At 42.1% G+C, this 16359-nt stretch overlaps 3 protein-coding genes across 3 annotated transcripts; 2 read left to right on the forward strand and 1 right to left on the reverse strand.

Annotated features, from left to right (window-relative positions):
* Nucleotides 1-8554: 8554 nt before the first annotated feature.
* MAA_10210 (uncharacterized protein) lies at nucleotides 8555-9625 on the forward strand (the record flags this gene model as incomplete). The annotated part of the gene is made up of 1 exon (XM_007828208.1): nucleotides 8555-9625. The coding sequence occupies one exon, from the start codon at nucleotides 8555-8557 to the stop codon at nucleotides 9623-9625; it is 1071 nt and encodes a 356-aa protein (XP_007826399.1).
* A 1091-nt stretch (nucleotides 9626-10716) lies between these two features.
* Nucleotides 10717-11004, reverse strand: MAA_11779 (uncharacterized protein; the record flags this gene model as incomplete). The annotated part of the gene is made up of 1 exon (XM_011412817.1): nucleotides 10717-11004. One exon carries the CDS (start codon nucleotides 11002-11004, stop codon nucleotides 10717-10719), a length of 288 nt encoding a protein of 95 aa, XP_011411119.1.
* Nucleotides 11005-15023: 4019 nt separating this feature from the next.
* MAA_10211 (uncharacterized protein) lies at nucleotides 15024-15494 on the forward strand (the record flags this gene model as incomplete). Its single annotated transcript, XM_007828209.1, has 2 exons — nucleotides 15024-15096; nucleotides 15244-15494. 2 exons carry the CDS (start codon nucleotides 15024-15026, stop codon nucleotides 15492-15494), a joined length of 324 nt encoding a protein of 107 aa, XP_007826400.1.
* Nucleotides 15495-16359: the final 865 nt, after the last annotated feature.

The following is a 16359-nucleotide window of genomic DNA, read 5'->3' on the forward strand; positions in this document are numbered from 1 at the left end:
CCCAGACGAAAAGTAAAAGAGATCTTATAGCCAGGTAACACAAGGAGAAAAAAACCAACCTCCCCTACGCGACAATATACGTAATGGTCTCACACACAGCTCTGTACTATAATATTTGCTGGAGTGCCCAAATTGATGCATAGAGGCGAAAAATTCGTTGGGGATTGTTTCACTTTGACAATGCATGGGATACGGCCTGGCATCTGTGTACGCCTGCGATTAACAGTCTACGAGCGGGTGAATTGAAGGAGGCAGTGAATGAATACAGAGATTTTGTTATCGCATACTGTTTGCTACACCATTTTGGCCTCTCCTCCACTGTTTTGGAACTCGAACGAAAAGTCCTGCCATTTGTAACACCAGTAGCAATCGGACAATCATCTTCCAACCAGCTCCGCTGCCCTTAGACTTCCCCTTTGCCTTTGGAGCTATCGATTCCCAATATATCGCATCCATGGTAGCGATAGGAGTCTGGTTTGAAGCACCGCAGCTAGGAACTAGCACAAATTCCGTGTTTAGTCGCGGATTTATCGTCTGCTCCGGAATAGCCGCCAACTCACCGCCATTCCTGCCGCGACAGACTCATTTTAAGCAGTTCACTCAAAAGTTATTCAGCAATCGGTTGTCCTCTAATACCAGGGTCGGATATAAGGTCACACATATCCTAAATAGTTCCCTGGTAACCCCCGCTTAACCCTCTTATAATTCTATATCAGACTCGGTTAACTTCCTAACTTCAAGGCGGTTTCACTAATGCGCGTGATGGCTGGAGGAGTACAAAAAGGAGTCGTAATATAACGTGCATAAATCCGTGATAATTACCTATCTCACTTCTTACTTTTATAATATTCATACGCTAACCTCTTTTCTTCTGGCGTTTATACCACTTATAAAGCTTTATCTAACCCCTACATAAATGCTCTTTTGCCTATTCTTAAGCACTAACACAAATCAGCCCTATTAATTAATTACAATTCTTCTTTAATTCTAATCACAGTATTCCCTTCCACGCAGCTACCTTACACAGATACTACAACCAGATCCGCAAAGCTCGTAGGACATCCACTTAGAGCTATTCTTCGTTCCCCCAAGCATAAAACTAAAGCCTGTGCCACTTCCTCTTCCATGGGTAATATCGGATAGGGGAATACCGCTTCTATTACTAGTGGTTAGTAAACCCGACCATATGCATTTTTAATTTACTACTTACTAATAGTAAAGACTAAAGGCTCTTAAGTCCGCTAAGCTTATTATAGAATTATTTGTGGTATAACTAGTTCCCGGTTTAATTGCGTATAGATATCTTCGTTACTACTAGACTCCTTTCCGCTACACAGCTTCTTCAGGGGTTTTTATCCTGGCGGCTTACCAGCAGTATTATCTAAATATCTTTTACTAGTATCCCTAGACCAGAGGTAATCTGGGATCACATTCCTGATTTTCACGTCCGTTTTATAGATATCTTATAAAAACCGTTCCTAATTGGTCGCTATATTGTAAAGATAAGCCAGTTATAGCTGCTTAAAAGCGTTATAACACCCTAAAGCGAGAAGACCAGCCACTTTACTATTCTTATATATACATTCCAGGTCATTAGGGTCTATTAGCTTTCTAAGCCTTATATTAGACTCTACTTACAAGAGGAGTTTATTTTTCTCTTTTAATAATCGTTCTTCTGGCAACTTAATTAAAACTATTCATCTATTCCACTTTATAAGAAGCTCTTACATTATATCTCTAACTATACTGGAATTCATGTCTTTACGTTTCAGGGTCACAAAGTAAATCGGAAGGAAAAGCTCTCATATACTGGCGGACAAAATAGGGTTCTATATAAAATATATACCGTCTATATAGTATTATATTCCTTACTTATTACCAGCTTAGAGCGGACCGGTCCACTACTTAAGTTCTATTAAGCTAGTAAAGGCAAGCGTTAATCTTACAATGCTGTTAGTACTAGTATTCCGGCCTATAAGCTTTAAAGAGTATAACTACTACTTTTCCCCCCGTCTCTGCTTCACATTTTTATTACTTACAGTAAACACCTAAATATAAAAATTAATACAAAGCACAAGGTAGCAACGCTATTAAAAATCTATAGCTATCAGCTCCTGCATTAGACTTTAACCAAGTAGAAAGTTACTAACTAACACGCAGTTAAGGAGTATAGTCAGGTTGTAATAAAGCAGCATAAAACCGGCGCCCAAAGCAACTATCAAGGGGATAATTTAACTAATCCTTAGCTACCAAGAGGGGTTATATTATAGTAAGATATAATAGGATAAAATAAACCCGCTTTCCTAGGGTGAAATAGTTTTACCCCAGGAAAGCAAGTCCTCCCACGATACTAGTCCTAGGTCAGTACATAGGGGTTCTTACCTTTAAACGGCCTATTAGAACAGGTTAACAGTTATTCAATAGCCTGGTTTATCTTTTCTTTTATAACTACTTATCTCTCAAAATACAAAATAAATATAAAGGGAGTAATACCGTCTTTATAAATAAAGCTCAGGTGTAAAAGGGGCTTATATTAGCAAAATCTAGACAGCAGTAACTTCCATAAATCCCAGAACGCAAGACGCTTTACTACTTCACGGTGTTATATAATAATTACTACAGCGTCTACAAAATCCTTATTACACTAATTAAGCATACTTAGTACCTAAATTTCTTCTTCTTTCTAGTCTAAAAGTATACAAAGTGTTATAATAATACTCCTAAGAATAAGTTAAAATAATAACACTAAACTATATACAATATCCTTATCCGGCCAAATCAGTAGCGTCTCAGTAATAATAACAGGTAAAGTTAAAACTCTATTTTTAGTAATTATAGCTGATAAATTCTTAGCAATAAAGTCAAGCTACCCTAAAATACATCCACTATAGGCATCTGTCGTAATCACTCAAAGCTTAGTCTAGAGTATCTACTATAAACTGCTACTCTAACGTCTTCTAGCACAGTAAAGGACATAGTGTTCCACACAACATTTAAGTCTAAGTCTCCGTGTCAGTGTATTAATACGGCTAATAAAGCAAATAGTAGTAATATAAACGGCATAAAACCCCGCCTAAGAAAAAGACAAAAGGATAGAAAAACAACAGCTAATACGATTTTAAAGAAGCTCTTAAAGGCTACTAAAGTAAAAACTCCAAGAAGCTTTAATAATATCTCCGAAACCTATTCCTTATTAAATATTAAATAACTCAATACACTCCCTGTTTTAACAACTTATAACGAGCGGTTTAAGTTTACAAAACACCTGCGGAAGCTATACAGCAAAACATAAAATAAAGCTGGTTAAATTATCTAGGCAAATAAGCAGTACTCTTTTAATATACGATTCCTCCTCTGTTATAAAAGGAAAATCAACAGCGAAAATAAAGCCGACCGATCTGCCAGATCTTTAATGCTTATTAATCGTATCGCTAGTAAACTAACCAATAATAATCCTAAATACTATTATAAAGCACAAGTATACAATTTATTCGCCAGTATAAAAATCTCCTTAAATAAAATACTTATTTCTATAGCTATTAACACATTCTCCTAGAAGCAGGTCATTTACTAACTAACCTTCCTGGTAACCAAATTAAGCAACTTAAAGCAGTAAATATAATAGCAGAATCAATAAAGGAGCTTACGCCTCTATATAGTCCTACTACAATATTCTATGCTCCTGCAGTTATCGCTGCTTTATAGAAGAAAGAGTTAGTTTTTCACCTACTCCTATGCGTGTAATACTAATTGGTTCCGGTTAGCTACGCGACTATATACAAAAATCTTAATGTAGAAAATCTCGCACTTCACAATATAACCAAACATATAGTTAAAGTACCGTACAACGACGATCTTTATACGTACAGTGTTTATCTCGAGAAAGGCTGTCCTATACATAGTAGACAGAGTGGCAATACGGCTTCGCCCAACAGCTTATTGTACAGTGACACCACCGGAGTAGATGATCAACAAATCCAGCAGGATCTTCATGGAGTCAACATCGATACACCTTTTACGAACTCCCAAGTGACTGACCCACTGGAAATATTTAATAACTTGGATGAAGATGGTGCTGGATCACTAGACAAGTTCGGCATTTTCCCATATGCTGCGGAGGGGTTTTGGGACTTTATGAACACTATTCCTGATAGCTGATTTCTTGTACATTGAAAGTGTACACTATAACCTACTTATCATCAAGTTGAAAATGTGCAAGTAACAAGTAAATTTCCTCTTTTCGCGTGCCAATTGCCGTCCCAGGCTACAAAAGTAAGTAGCCCAAGTTATGCCGCCACATCCTTCTGTGAACTCTCGTTATCAGAGTTAGCATTTCTATAAGTATTTCCATCTCAAACTCATTCTGGCACATCAGTATAGCAAGACAAATAGTTCCGCTTAGAGCTCTTATTCCGCCACCAGGACTTACAGAGACAGCTTTCGTTTAGACCTTATCCAAGCTAGCGCCCCATACGTCTAACCTTATTATCTTATTAGTTAACGCCGCATATTTGCGTATACATACTGTTTTACTTACCAGCCTCTTCTTAATTCTGTCCTAAAATACGCTATACATATCCAACTAATTATAGGAATAAAGGTTAGGGCAGACTTAGGTTCTATTAAATCATTGCTTCGCTGCCTCCCTAGCTAAGACAAGCTCTTCTTCATCTAGCTCTATAGTATCAAATGCTTACATTATTTCAAGGTGCGTCTAGTCTTCTTCTTCAGCATTTGTTCTAAAATAGTCCACGCTAGTTGCCCAAAAGAGTTTAGTGTACTAGGCAGCTATAGCTTAAAAGCAGGGTAAGTTAGGCTCTAGGCAGGGAAAAGATAAGCCAACCACAATCAGAATTTAATAAAAAAGCAAGTTATAGTAGAATAGTACAATACGTCCCGTTTAAAACTAACGTTAATAGTTAGAAAAAACACGATCACTTACAAATACTATACAAGCACACGTATTTATAACTGATTAATCATAAAATGGTATTTAAAATACTAGTGCAGAATATAGTTTACACAACAACATCAATTCTTCGTTAAGAGCATTCTTAATATCACTCCAAAGATACTTACTAGGCCTACTTTAATAGAACATTATATAATACGACAATTAGGGAGAGAAATATACTCAGATCGTATATTTAAATTATATCCATTCTGTAAATACGAATCAAACAAGCAAGTACATAAAAGATCGCAGCGCATAATAACAAATCGCTTCACGTATAGTCACTTTTTATTGAACGTCATAGCGGGACACACATGATTTTAAGATCAAAGGAGTATGTTTATGACAATATCAAGGTTATTAATAAGCTGATGGCTGGCCAACCACCCGAATTATAGTATCAATCAACCATAAAATTGGCCTCAATTGCGTAGCTAGATAGATTAAATCAAGGACTAATACTACTGTTTAATTTAATCTATTATTACTAATTATAATAGTATTACACGGCACGATTATCTAGGGCAGCTTAGACTAAAATAAAAGACCTTGATTTTTTATATAAAAGAATAAGTAGTTTATTTCCTATATAATAAACTAACTTCTGTCTAATCACAAAAATCTTATTTCTATAAATAAGCGGATTAATCTGGCAGAATACGTAGGTTTTACTACCAAGAAATACCACCAATAAAGGCTATTTATAAAAGGAACAGGCTGGACCTTACGCGAGAAATTATATTATATTTAATAACCTTTACATATTAAAACTTACGGTATTAGTTTCTTAATTTTCTAAGCCAGCACTTCTCCCCTTAGCAAATACAGTAGTACTTTTATTAACCCTCCTAAGTTTTATCATAAGTTAAGTTTACTAAGTTAAGATATCCGCAGAATAAGTCTTAATAGATTACTATTTCCTAGTTTTAGCGTTTAAGTACCTAATTTTGGTTACCTTAGGAACGTTATAAGTAGTTATTATTTTAATAGCGTTAAAGTTAGTTACGTTAATTAGTACTATTTCCGTAAAAATCTCAGATATTAATCCATATCCAGTACCAGGATAATTCTCGCAATAAGACTCCACGCCATACTAATAATCAGACCAAGATAAACTTACAAGGGGACTAAAGGCTTACAAGGCAGAGTCACAGCCAGTAGGGCTATTAGGGCGTAGTGTCTTAACGTATTTATTAGTCTAATTCAAGCCCCTAGTATTAGCATGCTTAAGGTCTTTTAGTATAACGTGCAAGGAAATTAAGAGTTCCCGGTAAAGTTTATCCGTTTCTAATAATAATATAGTTTTATAATACGATTAATACTAATAGTAGTTTCTAGACAAATAAATATAAAAGGATATCTAATAAGTAGATTTATAAATATTTTTACAGTTAGTATTATCTACTTACAAAGGGATTATAGGCTCATGCTTTTCGGTAAACAGACTGCTTCTACCCTTCGTTTTATTTCTGGGTTCAGGGACTTTAACCCACTCAGGGTCTGATTCCACAGCAGTATTCAAATCCGTGAAGGGTATAATAAAGTAACTACCAGCAGGAGAGGGGCTTAAATATAGTAAAGACATTTTGGTAATAAGTAATAAGACTATAATTATAAGGCGGGTGAGCAATATAGATAAGACATCAAATAATTTTATAAGACAGCAAAAGCCAAAACACAATCTTACATTAAATAAAAATATATTTCTATAAACTCGTAGCTCTAGCGGAAATAGTTAGATATTATATATAAAATATCTCTTATCTCTTCCCTTAAATATTCTTTATAAATCGGTTTTAGGATAAAGGTTTACTTCTCTGGACTAGTTCCAAATCGCGATTAATCAACTCACCCCCTTCCAGCGCAAACCAACAGCTTTCTGCAAGCCACATCATGACGAGTCGCATAGTTGTATACATGTGGTGACAAATGTATACAAAAGTGGGCTTTATATAAACGTGCGAGCCATTTTTGGATACAACACATTGCATCCATGTCTCCTTCAGAAGATACAGCAATTCTTTCGCAATCCAAGTCAATGCACTCCACTGAATCGAATCATACTATCCAGAATACGAACTTGACCGAATCGATGCCATCCGCCAACAGCTCTTCCGCAAGCCACATGTGCATGGGGTATTCTGCCCTGAACAGCTGCCAAGGGTTTGATCCTATGAGTTTCTTGCTATGAAGTTAAATAAATTCGACATCTCGTCTGAGGAATCGAACGTACTCCGATCGCCCTTCAGACAGTATGAAGTCCTGGCCAACCATCCTTCACAGCCACCCGTCCCTCTGACACAATCTAGTGGGCAGGCATTTCTGCCACGGCCCCACTTCGACCTGGTCAAAATGCCGACCTGTCCCGACGATTGGGCCATGACCTCTTTTCCGTGACAGTTGATGATCCAAATCATTCTGCCCTAACGACAGTGGAAACACTGAAACAGAAAGCCGACACAGATATTGGCAGGGCTTCCCGTTGGATAGCCCTGCTGCCTCTCTACTGCACAACCGAGAAATCGTGGCTTCCACACTAACCTAATCTGAAAACATAACGGGACGCGTGCCATGGTTTGTCCAAATCGGCGCTAGCGCCGTCAGCTGGTAAATGAGCACCACTCAAAAAGCGGGGTAAATCGATTGTTATTTTCTGGGCCAGATTGCCCAGCCCGAAGGACTCCAACTTGATCCATCTCCTTCACCTGCGCAATGGGCCGGCAAGTTAGCAAGGATATACGTTCACATTTGGAGTACCAGACTTTGGAAGAATTGCTAATACACGGTAGAGCTCCCCGAATTGGTACCTTGCCTGACGTCACTGCCAAAGATGGTGGTGGCTGTCTCCGGGAGAGTGGTGAGTTGAAAGCTGAGAGACCAGTAGCACTCAAACCACAGCTGAGAACAGTCCCCATCTATTCCGGATCTCTTTAAGACGTGGCGGGTGTGGGAAATGGGCGGGCGTTTGCCCAAGGACAGATACAGATCTGCGCCACAGTCGGAAATACTCAACGCTAGTAATCCATGTAGAAGACTCAGCGCGGAGATTGACTACATCTCGCTGTATGCTTTGAAAATATCCACCACACTAGTTCACTGACCAGGGGCAAAATGGGGCTACCTATCAAATGCGGCGTAGGTTGGAACAATAATTGTTTACCAATACATTGGTGCCATTGGAAATGGTCTCGTAACTTACGATCAGACGGGTTGCCTCGCGATTGTTTCCTTGTTTAATCTAGCTAATGCGGAAATCATGGTTGTCAGATCCTAGAAAGCACACGAGTGCAATCCATGATCAAGCAGAATGACCTGGCTAGTGCATGCAAACAAGGGCCGTTCGAATTGCTGACCGTGAATTCTTTCTTGTATCCAGTGCAACACCTCAGGGCGGATGAAGCCAAATTGTCACGGCATGATATCTGCCTCTCATGTATGACTCTCTGCTTAGAATAAAAGACCTGTTTATCAGGAGACTATCCATCCTCGTGACAACGCCGATACGTATTTAAGCCCCCATTCGCCTTTACCCCATCGAGCCATCAAGATGTAATTTTTAATCGCAACTACAAAGACATTCGCAAGTATTCGCCCTTAATCATGAGTATCTTTGACAACGATTCTCTCCTCAAAAAATTTTACGATAATGCTGCTCATCAGGATGAATTCGCAAGCAACGCGTTCTGGACAAAATTCCTTACCCACTATATCTTCAACGAAATAGAGTGGCATGTCTTTCAAGAGATGCCTCCTAAAGACCATCATGACCAGACGCGATTCGACATCGGCGTTGTGTACTTGGAGCTGACATGCAATGTACTTGCATTTCGCCTGACTGCAGAGGGTAAAAAAAATAAGTCCGGGAAGGAAGATATTATAACGGCAGAACGCCACGCTTATAGAAAGTCTCTGACCTACTTGCGTGAGAATCAAATCCCATCCCTCTGGGTGATGACCTACTTCGGCACTCATGCTCGGTTGTGGTTCTGCAGTCTTGACGGTCCCGGTGCGCTGGAACTTTTCTATCCGCTGGCGGGGGAAATGGGGCAGAAAAGTGCCTACCCTGAGTTTCGTGCGAACGAACAAGGCTTCAGATGGGCTTTCAATTGCGTCAAGTCTATCCAATATCCAGATTCTGGTAAAATCGCCGAGTTGTACACTCAATCGGAGAGTCTCATGGGCCTATCTTCGGTGGGCATGTCTCAAACAACACCAAGCACAACGTACCAAACATACGACTATCCAGGCGGCGATCCTACCAGCCAATCGAAGCAAGCGTCCTCAAGTACCGCTTCAGCGCAGGTGCCAACTACGAGCTTTTCTATAACTAGCTTTGATCAGCCAGTTATCTCACAACATTATGGGACAACCCCGATGGAGACAGATGTCGATGAACCTCAGGACCAGTCAGCCAGCAACAATACGGCAGCCCCATCCCAAATGCAGGGTCAATGGTTTAGCAGTGACAGACCTCCTTGTGAAATCGAAGTGTTGAGGAGACGGGGCCATCCGATACATAACTTAGTGTTCAAGGATAGGAAGAAGAATCCCGTAACTGCAAGACGTGAGGATTTTGTGAGGGCTACACATCCCGATGGGCGTCGGGTGTACGTTTACCGATATTCGACTAAAACGACGTACTGGTGTGATAATCTAGACCCCAAACATTGAACTTGCCGTGGGAATGTCAGGCCCGCTAGCACTTCAAAGAAATAACAAATCTGATAGCAACAAAGAAATAACCAAGCAATAATGCATTCGTTACTACGTTCACATATCGTTCATTTCCGCACTCAATCATTACGCATATATTACCTGTCAAGATCGGGTCGCTGATTCATTCAAGCATAATGTTGCCTCTGTCAAGAACACGCAAGCATTATTGCCTAGTGGCCACTTGCGACCGGTAAGTGGCAATAGGAAATCGTAATACTGCGGCCTAAGCAGCAGTGTCACACACACGATTGTATGGGACAGATTAGACAGAATGAAAGACTCTTGATTTCCTACATAAAGAGTGGAATAATACGAAACTAAATACTTGTTGTAATACTGCTGCCTGGCAGGCAGCAGTATAGCAATGGCTGTTGCCTTGAATGAGCGACTTGACCTTGACAAGCAGTATTCCAGTAAGTATTTAATTTCGTATGATTTCGCTCTTTTATATAGAAAATCAAGAGGCTTTTCATTTTGCTTAAGCTGGCAAGGTTTTGACGCGGTTGTGGATGTTTTGGGAGCCCGATTGAGCGCCTGGGAGCTTCAACACCTTTTATATTGGCATGGCCGTCCATCCAAAGAGGATACATGGGTACGCAGTAAGCTTCTAAGCCCACAACTCACGAGGAGGATCCAATCAAATGAGATATATGGTGCTCATATTTGAAACCATAGTTGGGTTGGGTAACAGGAGTGGTCTGTCTTATTGTTGTCTTACTGTACGCAGTCTGTCTCTTCCAATATATGTTGGTTATTTTCTTGTTTGGACGTGTAGCGGTCAACAGCGGCAAGATTCCCTTCCATCAATATGTCCCACTCGTCATCTGTCGAGGCCGGGCAGAGACTGAATGGAATCTTGCGGAGTTGACTGAATGCTGTGCAGCAATCTTCTAAATCGCGTGGCGAAAACAGAAGCGAACGTGGGAAGATGCCCCTCGTCAGCAGTCGCTCAGATCGACACAGGTCGTCATAGTAATCTACAGAAAGCTCCTGGATGGACGGGCGAGCAAGGTTCATTGCTCTATACAAGACCTTGAAGCCGTAGTCTATATTCGTACGACAATGCTCTTGGCGTCCGCTTTGTAACGGCAGGCCGGAAGGCTCCTTCGCAAAGTGAGGGTACGCTCTGGTCCTCTGGATAGTGGCCCGCCAACTCTTACACCTCTAGGAAGCATGGGACGCCAAGGGCTGAAATAGCTGGTGCCGAGGAGATCTCTTGCTGGGCACCAATGATTCGGGAGTGTAACCCTTCGAATATTTGGCATCGATGCTAGAGCAACTGCTATAATGATTTCGTCGCGGTGTCCCTTTAGCATCTCCTTCTGTTGTTCCATATGCGAAAGATGGTATTGGCGACCTGGGTCGTCATTGTGCTGCAAGGACTCATTCTCCGGTCCGATTTCGAACATGTGAAAGTAAACTCCAGAGTAGATGATTTCTTGAAACAACTGAACTCAATGTTGGGTGTTTTGCAATCGTATGAAGCACATCCAGGTCCTCACGGTGGAGGGAGGTGTACACCCGGGTGAAAAGGAGCTTGGTTGCAGACATGTTGGTCTCTTTTGAGGTTAACCGAAGGGATTTAAGGTCGCTTTTGGTTACAACTTGGAAGATAAGCAAGCCTCCAGTGGTAATTCGTCCATGTCTCGTCACTGGTCGTGAGTTGTGGCCAAGACAGGGTCTGATGCCACTTTGTGTTCTTTGTTTGGGTGCCGTCAAGAGTTGTACTGTAACGATATGAAGTAAGTCAGGAGTGCGCTCCTCTTAAAGATCTGGGCCGAGTTGGTGCCAATGAAGTATATACCACGTTGTCGTGGTGGAGGGGTGCAATAGTCACGTGCAACCTAGTCCCTGGCCGTAACCTAATTTTTCGTGACGCATGCCCGTGATCTCGGATTTGAGTCCTCATGGATCTGTTAAGACAACAAAAAGCGCGTTTCACCTGGCAAGGCCCAAAAATGTCGAAAAGGCAGCACGCTCGCGCCCATACTCGCTGCGGAGCTTGCGGTTTGCTTTTCCATGAGGACGACCTCATTCACAGCTGTGAGATGCAACCCTCCAACTCTTCAACAGCTGTCCAACCCCTCACGCTAACATGATGCACGTAGTTGTTCGCCGAGGCTCTGTAGTAACTGGACATGGCCCATCAAAGTTCAGCGTCGACCGGTATGGTATTTCTTGCGACGATGTACAGTTCTGTGCCAATCTCGACTGTCGTGAACATCATAAGGAGGCTAGCATCGTGCACGCCGATTGTCTGAAGATCTTCTGCCGTGGAGACACACCGTGGGGACTTGGTGACAATTTACGCTGGCTGTGGGTAGCATCGACATGGAGGAGCCCATGGCGGGGTGCATTGCCTCTAAATGCCCCGCCGCGGATTAATTTGGATCGCAGATTAGACGACCTGCGCCTGACGAAAAGGATGACGACATTACCGCCAGAGCTTTACGCTATGATTCGGGACTTTTCACTTTCAACAAATCCAATGCCTAACTTCGCGCTACACCATTATAATCAATTGGTAGCGGCCTTCGACTTGTTCAGAGAAGACGTACGTGAGGAATTTCTAGATCGAATCGAGAGTTGGACCCGCGGTGAGCTCCCGGAAGTGTGTGAAGAAGGAAATAAGCCGTTTATCCGTCTATCGATCGACTGGCAAGGGCTTCAAAGCATCGAAAAGATGGCAGTACTTCCTCCCGCAGCAAACTTACGTTCTGACTGTACTGGTTACGTCGTGGAAAAAGCTGGGCGCCTCTCTAACGTCATCGTAAAGTTTCAGGTATGTCATAATATCCCAGGTGAAAATAGAACAGTACTGAGTAGATTTTAGCTCGGCCTCGCTGCACTGCAGGGCGTGACAGGACGTTTTCGGGTCTGGGATACCCCTTGCCCACCACCTGTTGATTATATTGATGGCCACAATACCTCCTCTATTTGTCATCTAGGAACCATATGGACAGAGACGGATAGCCTCACTGGAATCACGTTTTTCCTTGCTCATGGATCATTGTATGCAGTTCATGCTCACACGCATGCTCAACTGTCTGCGGAACATACCTTTTTATTTTTTGAGCCTGTCAGGCAAAAGTCCTTAACATGGATATATGTTCCCATTCAGCAGGGAATCGCAAAGTTTGCATTTAGTCAGGTGAAAGACACACCAGGAGATTTTAACAAAACACAGCATATCTTGGTAAGAACTAGACGACGAACCCCAACCCAAATTGAGCGTGTTGTAAGGTTGCAAACTAACGGAATGTAGTTGCACATTGACGGCGTCGGAGATATAATCGTTGGGCCCTGCAACAAGAGACCATTGAAATTTCTGTTAATCAAGCAGCCCCGAACCCTCATATATAGGAGAATGGACGGGTCTCCCATATACTTCTGCGATGCTTTTTCCAGAGAACATGAACTAAGGGAAGTGACTCTACCAAATCGGATCATATCTGATCCACCTTGGCAAAGTTGGGTTTATCTGTCCTCAGCACCTCTGGAAAACGTCATTGCAATTCGAATATTCAGTGTACCCATGACAAAGATCTGCAGAGGAGTTCTCATAGAGTACAGAGGAAGGGTCAAGCGTGCCCTTGGGCAGTGCAGATTGGGTGTTGATCCCGTTCGAAATTACATGGGTGTAAACAAGCTCTGTTTTAAGAACACCAGATATCAGCCAATGGGTACAGGTAGGAAGATGGACGGTGTCATCCTGGAATGTCATGGTGGGAATGATCACATTCATCAAAACTCTGGCTGGACTTGTTGTGACATGCGCGGCTTTTTGAGCTTCTGGTTTACGAAGGATGAAATGAAGATAGAACACAATGACACTTAGCACTCGCAATTACATCAAACTCGAAGATTCATTTCTTTGGATGTGTCAAGAAAATACCATGTGTCTACAAATTTTGCGCAGTTAGCTAAAAGATGGAGCCTTGAAGGCGGCGAAGCCTATTTTTATCGGACTCAAACAAAAGAAATAAACATTCCCTATTTTATTCTTCCAAAACCGCGATTACATCTCATGTTCTTACGATCCTGTACTCGAGGTGTACTGTAATTGTCGGTTCACAGGCGGTAATCACTAGCTACTGCAGTAGTCATATGATCATTGTTCTTCTTGTTCTTGTTGTTTCTATCTAGAGCTTGAAGCTATCAATAGGAAAGGAGGTGCTGCAATCTTAGTCACGTGCACCTTTACAGGGGAAGGAGTTGTCAGGGGTAACTAGGCTTGAGCCCGTAAGCGATTTACATCGCAATAGTAATTCTTTCCCAAGCTACCTGGAAATCAAGGTTATATTGCCCTTTATGGAGGAGCTCATGCAAAGATACATACAGCCTAGGTGTCGGAATTTTGGGGCTGGTATAAATGGCAGAGTGATGGCCAGGTTCAATAGCCTAGTTACGACTTAGTGCTTCGTTCAAGCATTTCTTTCTGCTGTCGCGCCCCTCTCTTCCTCCACTGCCGCTGCCACTGCCTCAAGCTCGCCTGTGGCAACCCCGACACCGACTACAACACCGTCCTCGGGCTCACCCAGAGGGTCAGGTTATGTCTGTACTTTCCTCGGTCGGTCACGGCGACCCGTCCGAGGCTTGGCCCCAGCAGTCTCAGTGGGTTGACTTTGAGAGCATCTGGTCCGCGAACCTGGCCAATGTCATCTCTGAATCATGTGAGGCATTTGGACAAACCAATAACTCGGAAGACGAGAGCGCCGACCTGAAGTCAGCCATCCAGTCGGTCGCTAATTCCTCTGGGGTTGACGACTGCTCCAAGTAACCAACTACGTCGTGAGAGGAGTCATTGATCAACAGGTGCGCAGTTTGAGCTTGATTAGACTCCGTTTCAGAAAATGTGGCAAGAATCGGAGGAAGGTGTGCTATCATGTCCAAGAATGAGGAACGGTCGTAACGAGCTTCGTGGAGACTCTAGAGACAAAGTTCGGCGCCCGATAAGCAAGCAGATAGTGCAGGGGCGTCAATTCAATTCTCCAGCTTAGTAATAGGGCAGCTGGCTCGACGTGAGAATTCCCTTCCTGGGCTCGCAAAGGAAAATCATCTTGTGAATCCGTGAAGAACGAGCGAGAGAGATGGAGAGTAGCAACGACGATTGTCACTGCCGTGCAGTGATTGTTGGCCCCGGTACTCCGTAAAATTTGTCTGATTGAAATGAATGATCGCTATTGGCAGACGGACATCTGGTTGGCTTACTCAGCAGGACAGAGCTAGTGGTCAGTGCTAGATATCCTGGAGCTCCCTCTTCTCACATTTCTGCCCTCTGATGGAATAACATGCTGAGATATCAATCTCATGTTCTACTAATAATGTTCTGCCGGTTCTACTAACCTATAAAATGGCTCATCTTACTCAAGAAGAACGCGACATCATCGATGCAAATCCTCTTAGGGACTCGCTCAGCAGCATTCGTAAGGCATTACGAGAGGCCGAACAAAACACACGCCATAAAGCCTCTCAATCAGATAACAGCACAGCTGCCCCAGAACAACCCCGCTTATTCGTGGCAGTAATAGGAAAAATATTCTCTATTCTATCTGTATCCAATATTTTGCTAGTATTGGCTTCAAGAACGGGAAGAGAGGCTCTTGTGTCTAATCTGACTGCAATTCGCCTACGTGTACAGAAAGGCAATCTCAAGTACAAGCAATTTCGCCCGCTATCACAGCTTGTGATCAAGCAAGCACCAGATATCAATATCTGGGCTGCTATCGTAGCCCTTATCCGATCAATTTCTCACTTGACTCCGCCGCCAAGCCTCCCGCCATCCTTTAAAACCCCTATAACATATTTATCCGCTTCACAGTAAGGGCCAGAGCAGACGTAACGGAAAATTAAACCTCGCGTGTTTAAAAAGATTCGCTATTATACATACTATATAATCGCGGGATTTTACAAGAAATATTTTAAAGGATATAAATAGAACTTATAAGCCAGGCGAATCTGGCAGAGTATTAATAGTCGCTATAGCAATAAAGACAAGAGGTAGACACAATTACCTAACGCGGCCACTAAGAATAAGGTATATAGCTGGCTACTTAACTTGCAGGAAAAGCTGCTCACGACTAAACAGGCAGCATACTTTAGAAGCAACAAACACTAAAAAGTCAGGGCTAAGGCGTCACAGTAACTAGACCTTTTTGTTAAAATAAAAAGAAATAAAGCGTCAGACACAAAGCACAACTAGAAACACGTGTTAGTTATTGGCGAGCTTAAGCAGTCTGACCAGAAAAACAAAAGCCTGTAGCTTCAGGTTAGCAGCGCTATGCGAAACGTGTTCGCTTACTAGCCTACATAATTTTTCGTGCACGCCTTCACTCTGACTAGGATAGAAATAGAGACATGGATCTTTAATCGGTCTGGGCCGTACAGCAGCACTACATTTAATATTTATAAGGAGCCCAAGAAGTTTATTCAGGTTATATATGCATATTTAATAATAAGTAATAAGAAGCTAGGCTTAGATACTTTTACCAAAGCAAAAGATAACAGGTTACTTGTCACTATACCTATTAAAGCTTACGGGAAGAAGCAGAAGCGGTAACTAGAACTTAACCCTAATCTGATCGCCTATTAGCAAGCCATAATCTATCGTGGCACGTCTTACTTCCTCGCCAAGGCCACTAGCGCAGCAGTATTTAACAGGGTCGTAAAATGTTGAACGTCACAGCGGA

This window comes from Metarhizium robertsii (genome assembly GCF_000187425.2).
Source record: "Metarhizium robertsii ARSEF 23 chromosome Unknown MAA_Scf_22, whole genome shotgun sequence".
Classification (NCBI taxonomy): domain Eukaryota; kingdom Fungi; phylum Ascomycota; class Sordariomycetes; order Hypocreales; family Clavicipitaceae; genus Metarhizium; species Metarhizium robertsii.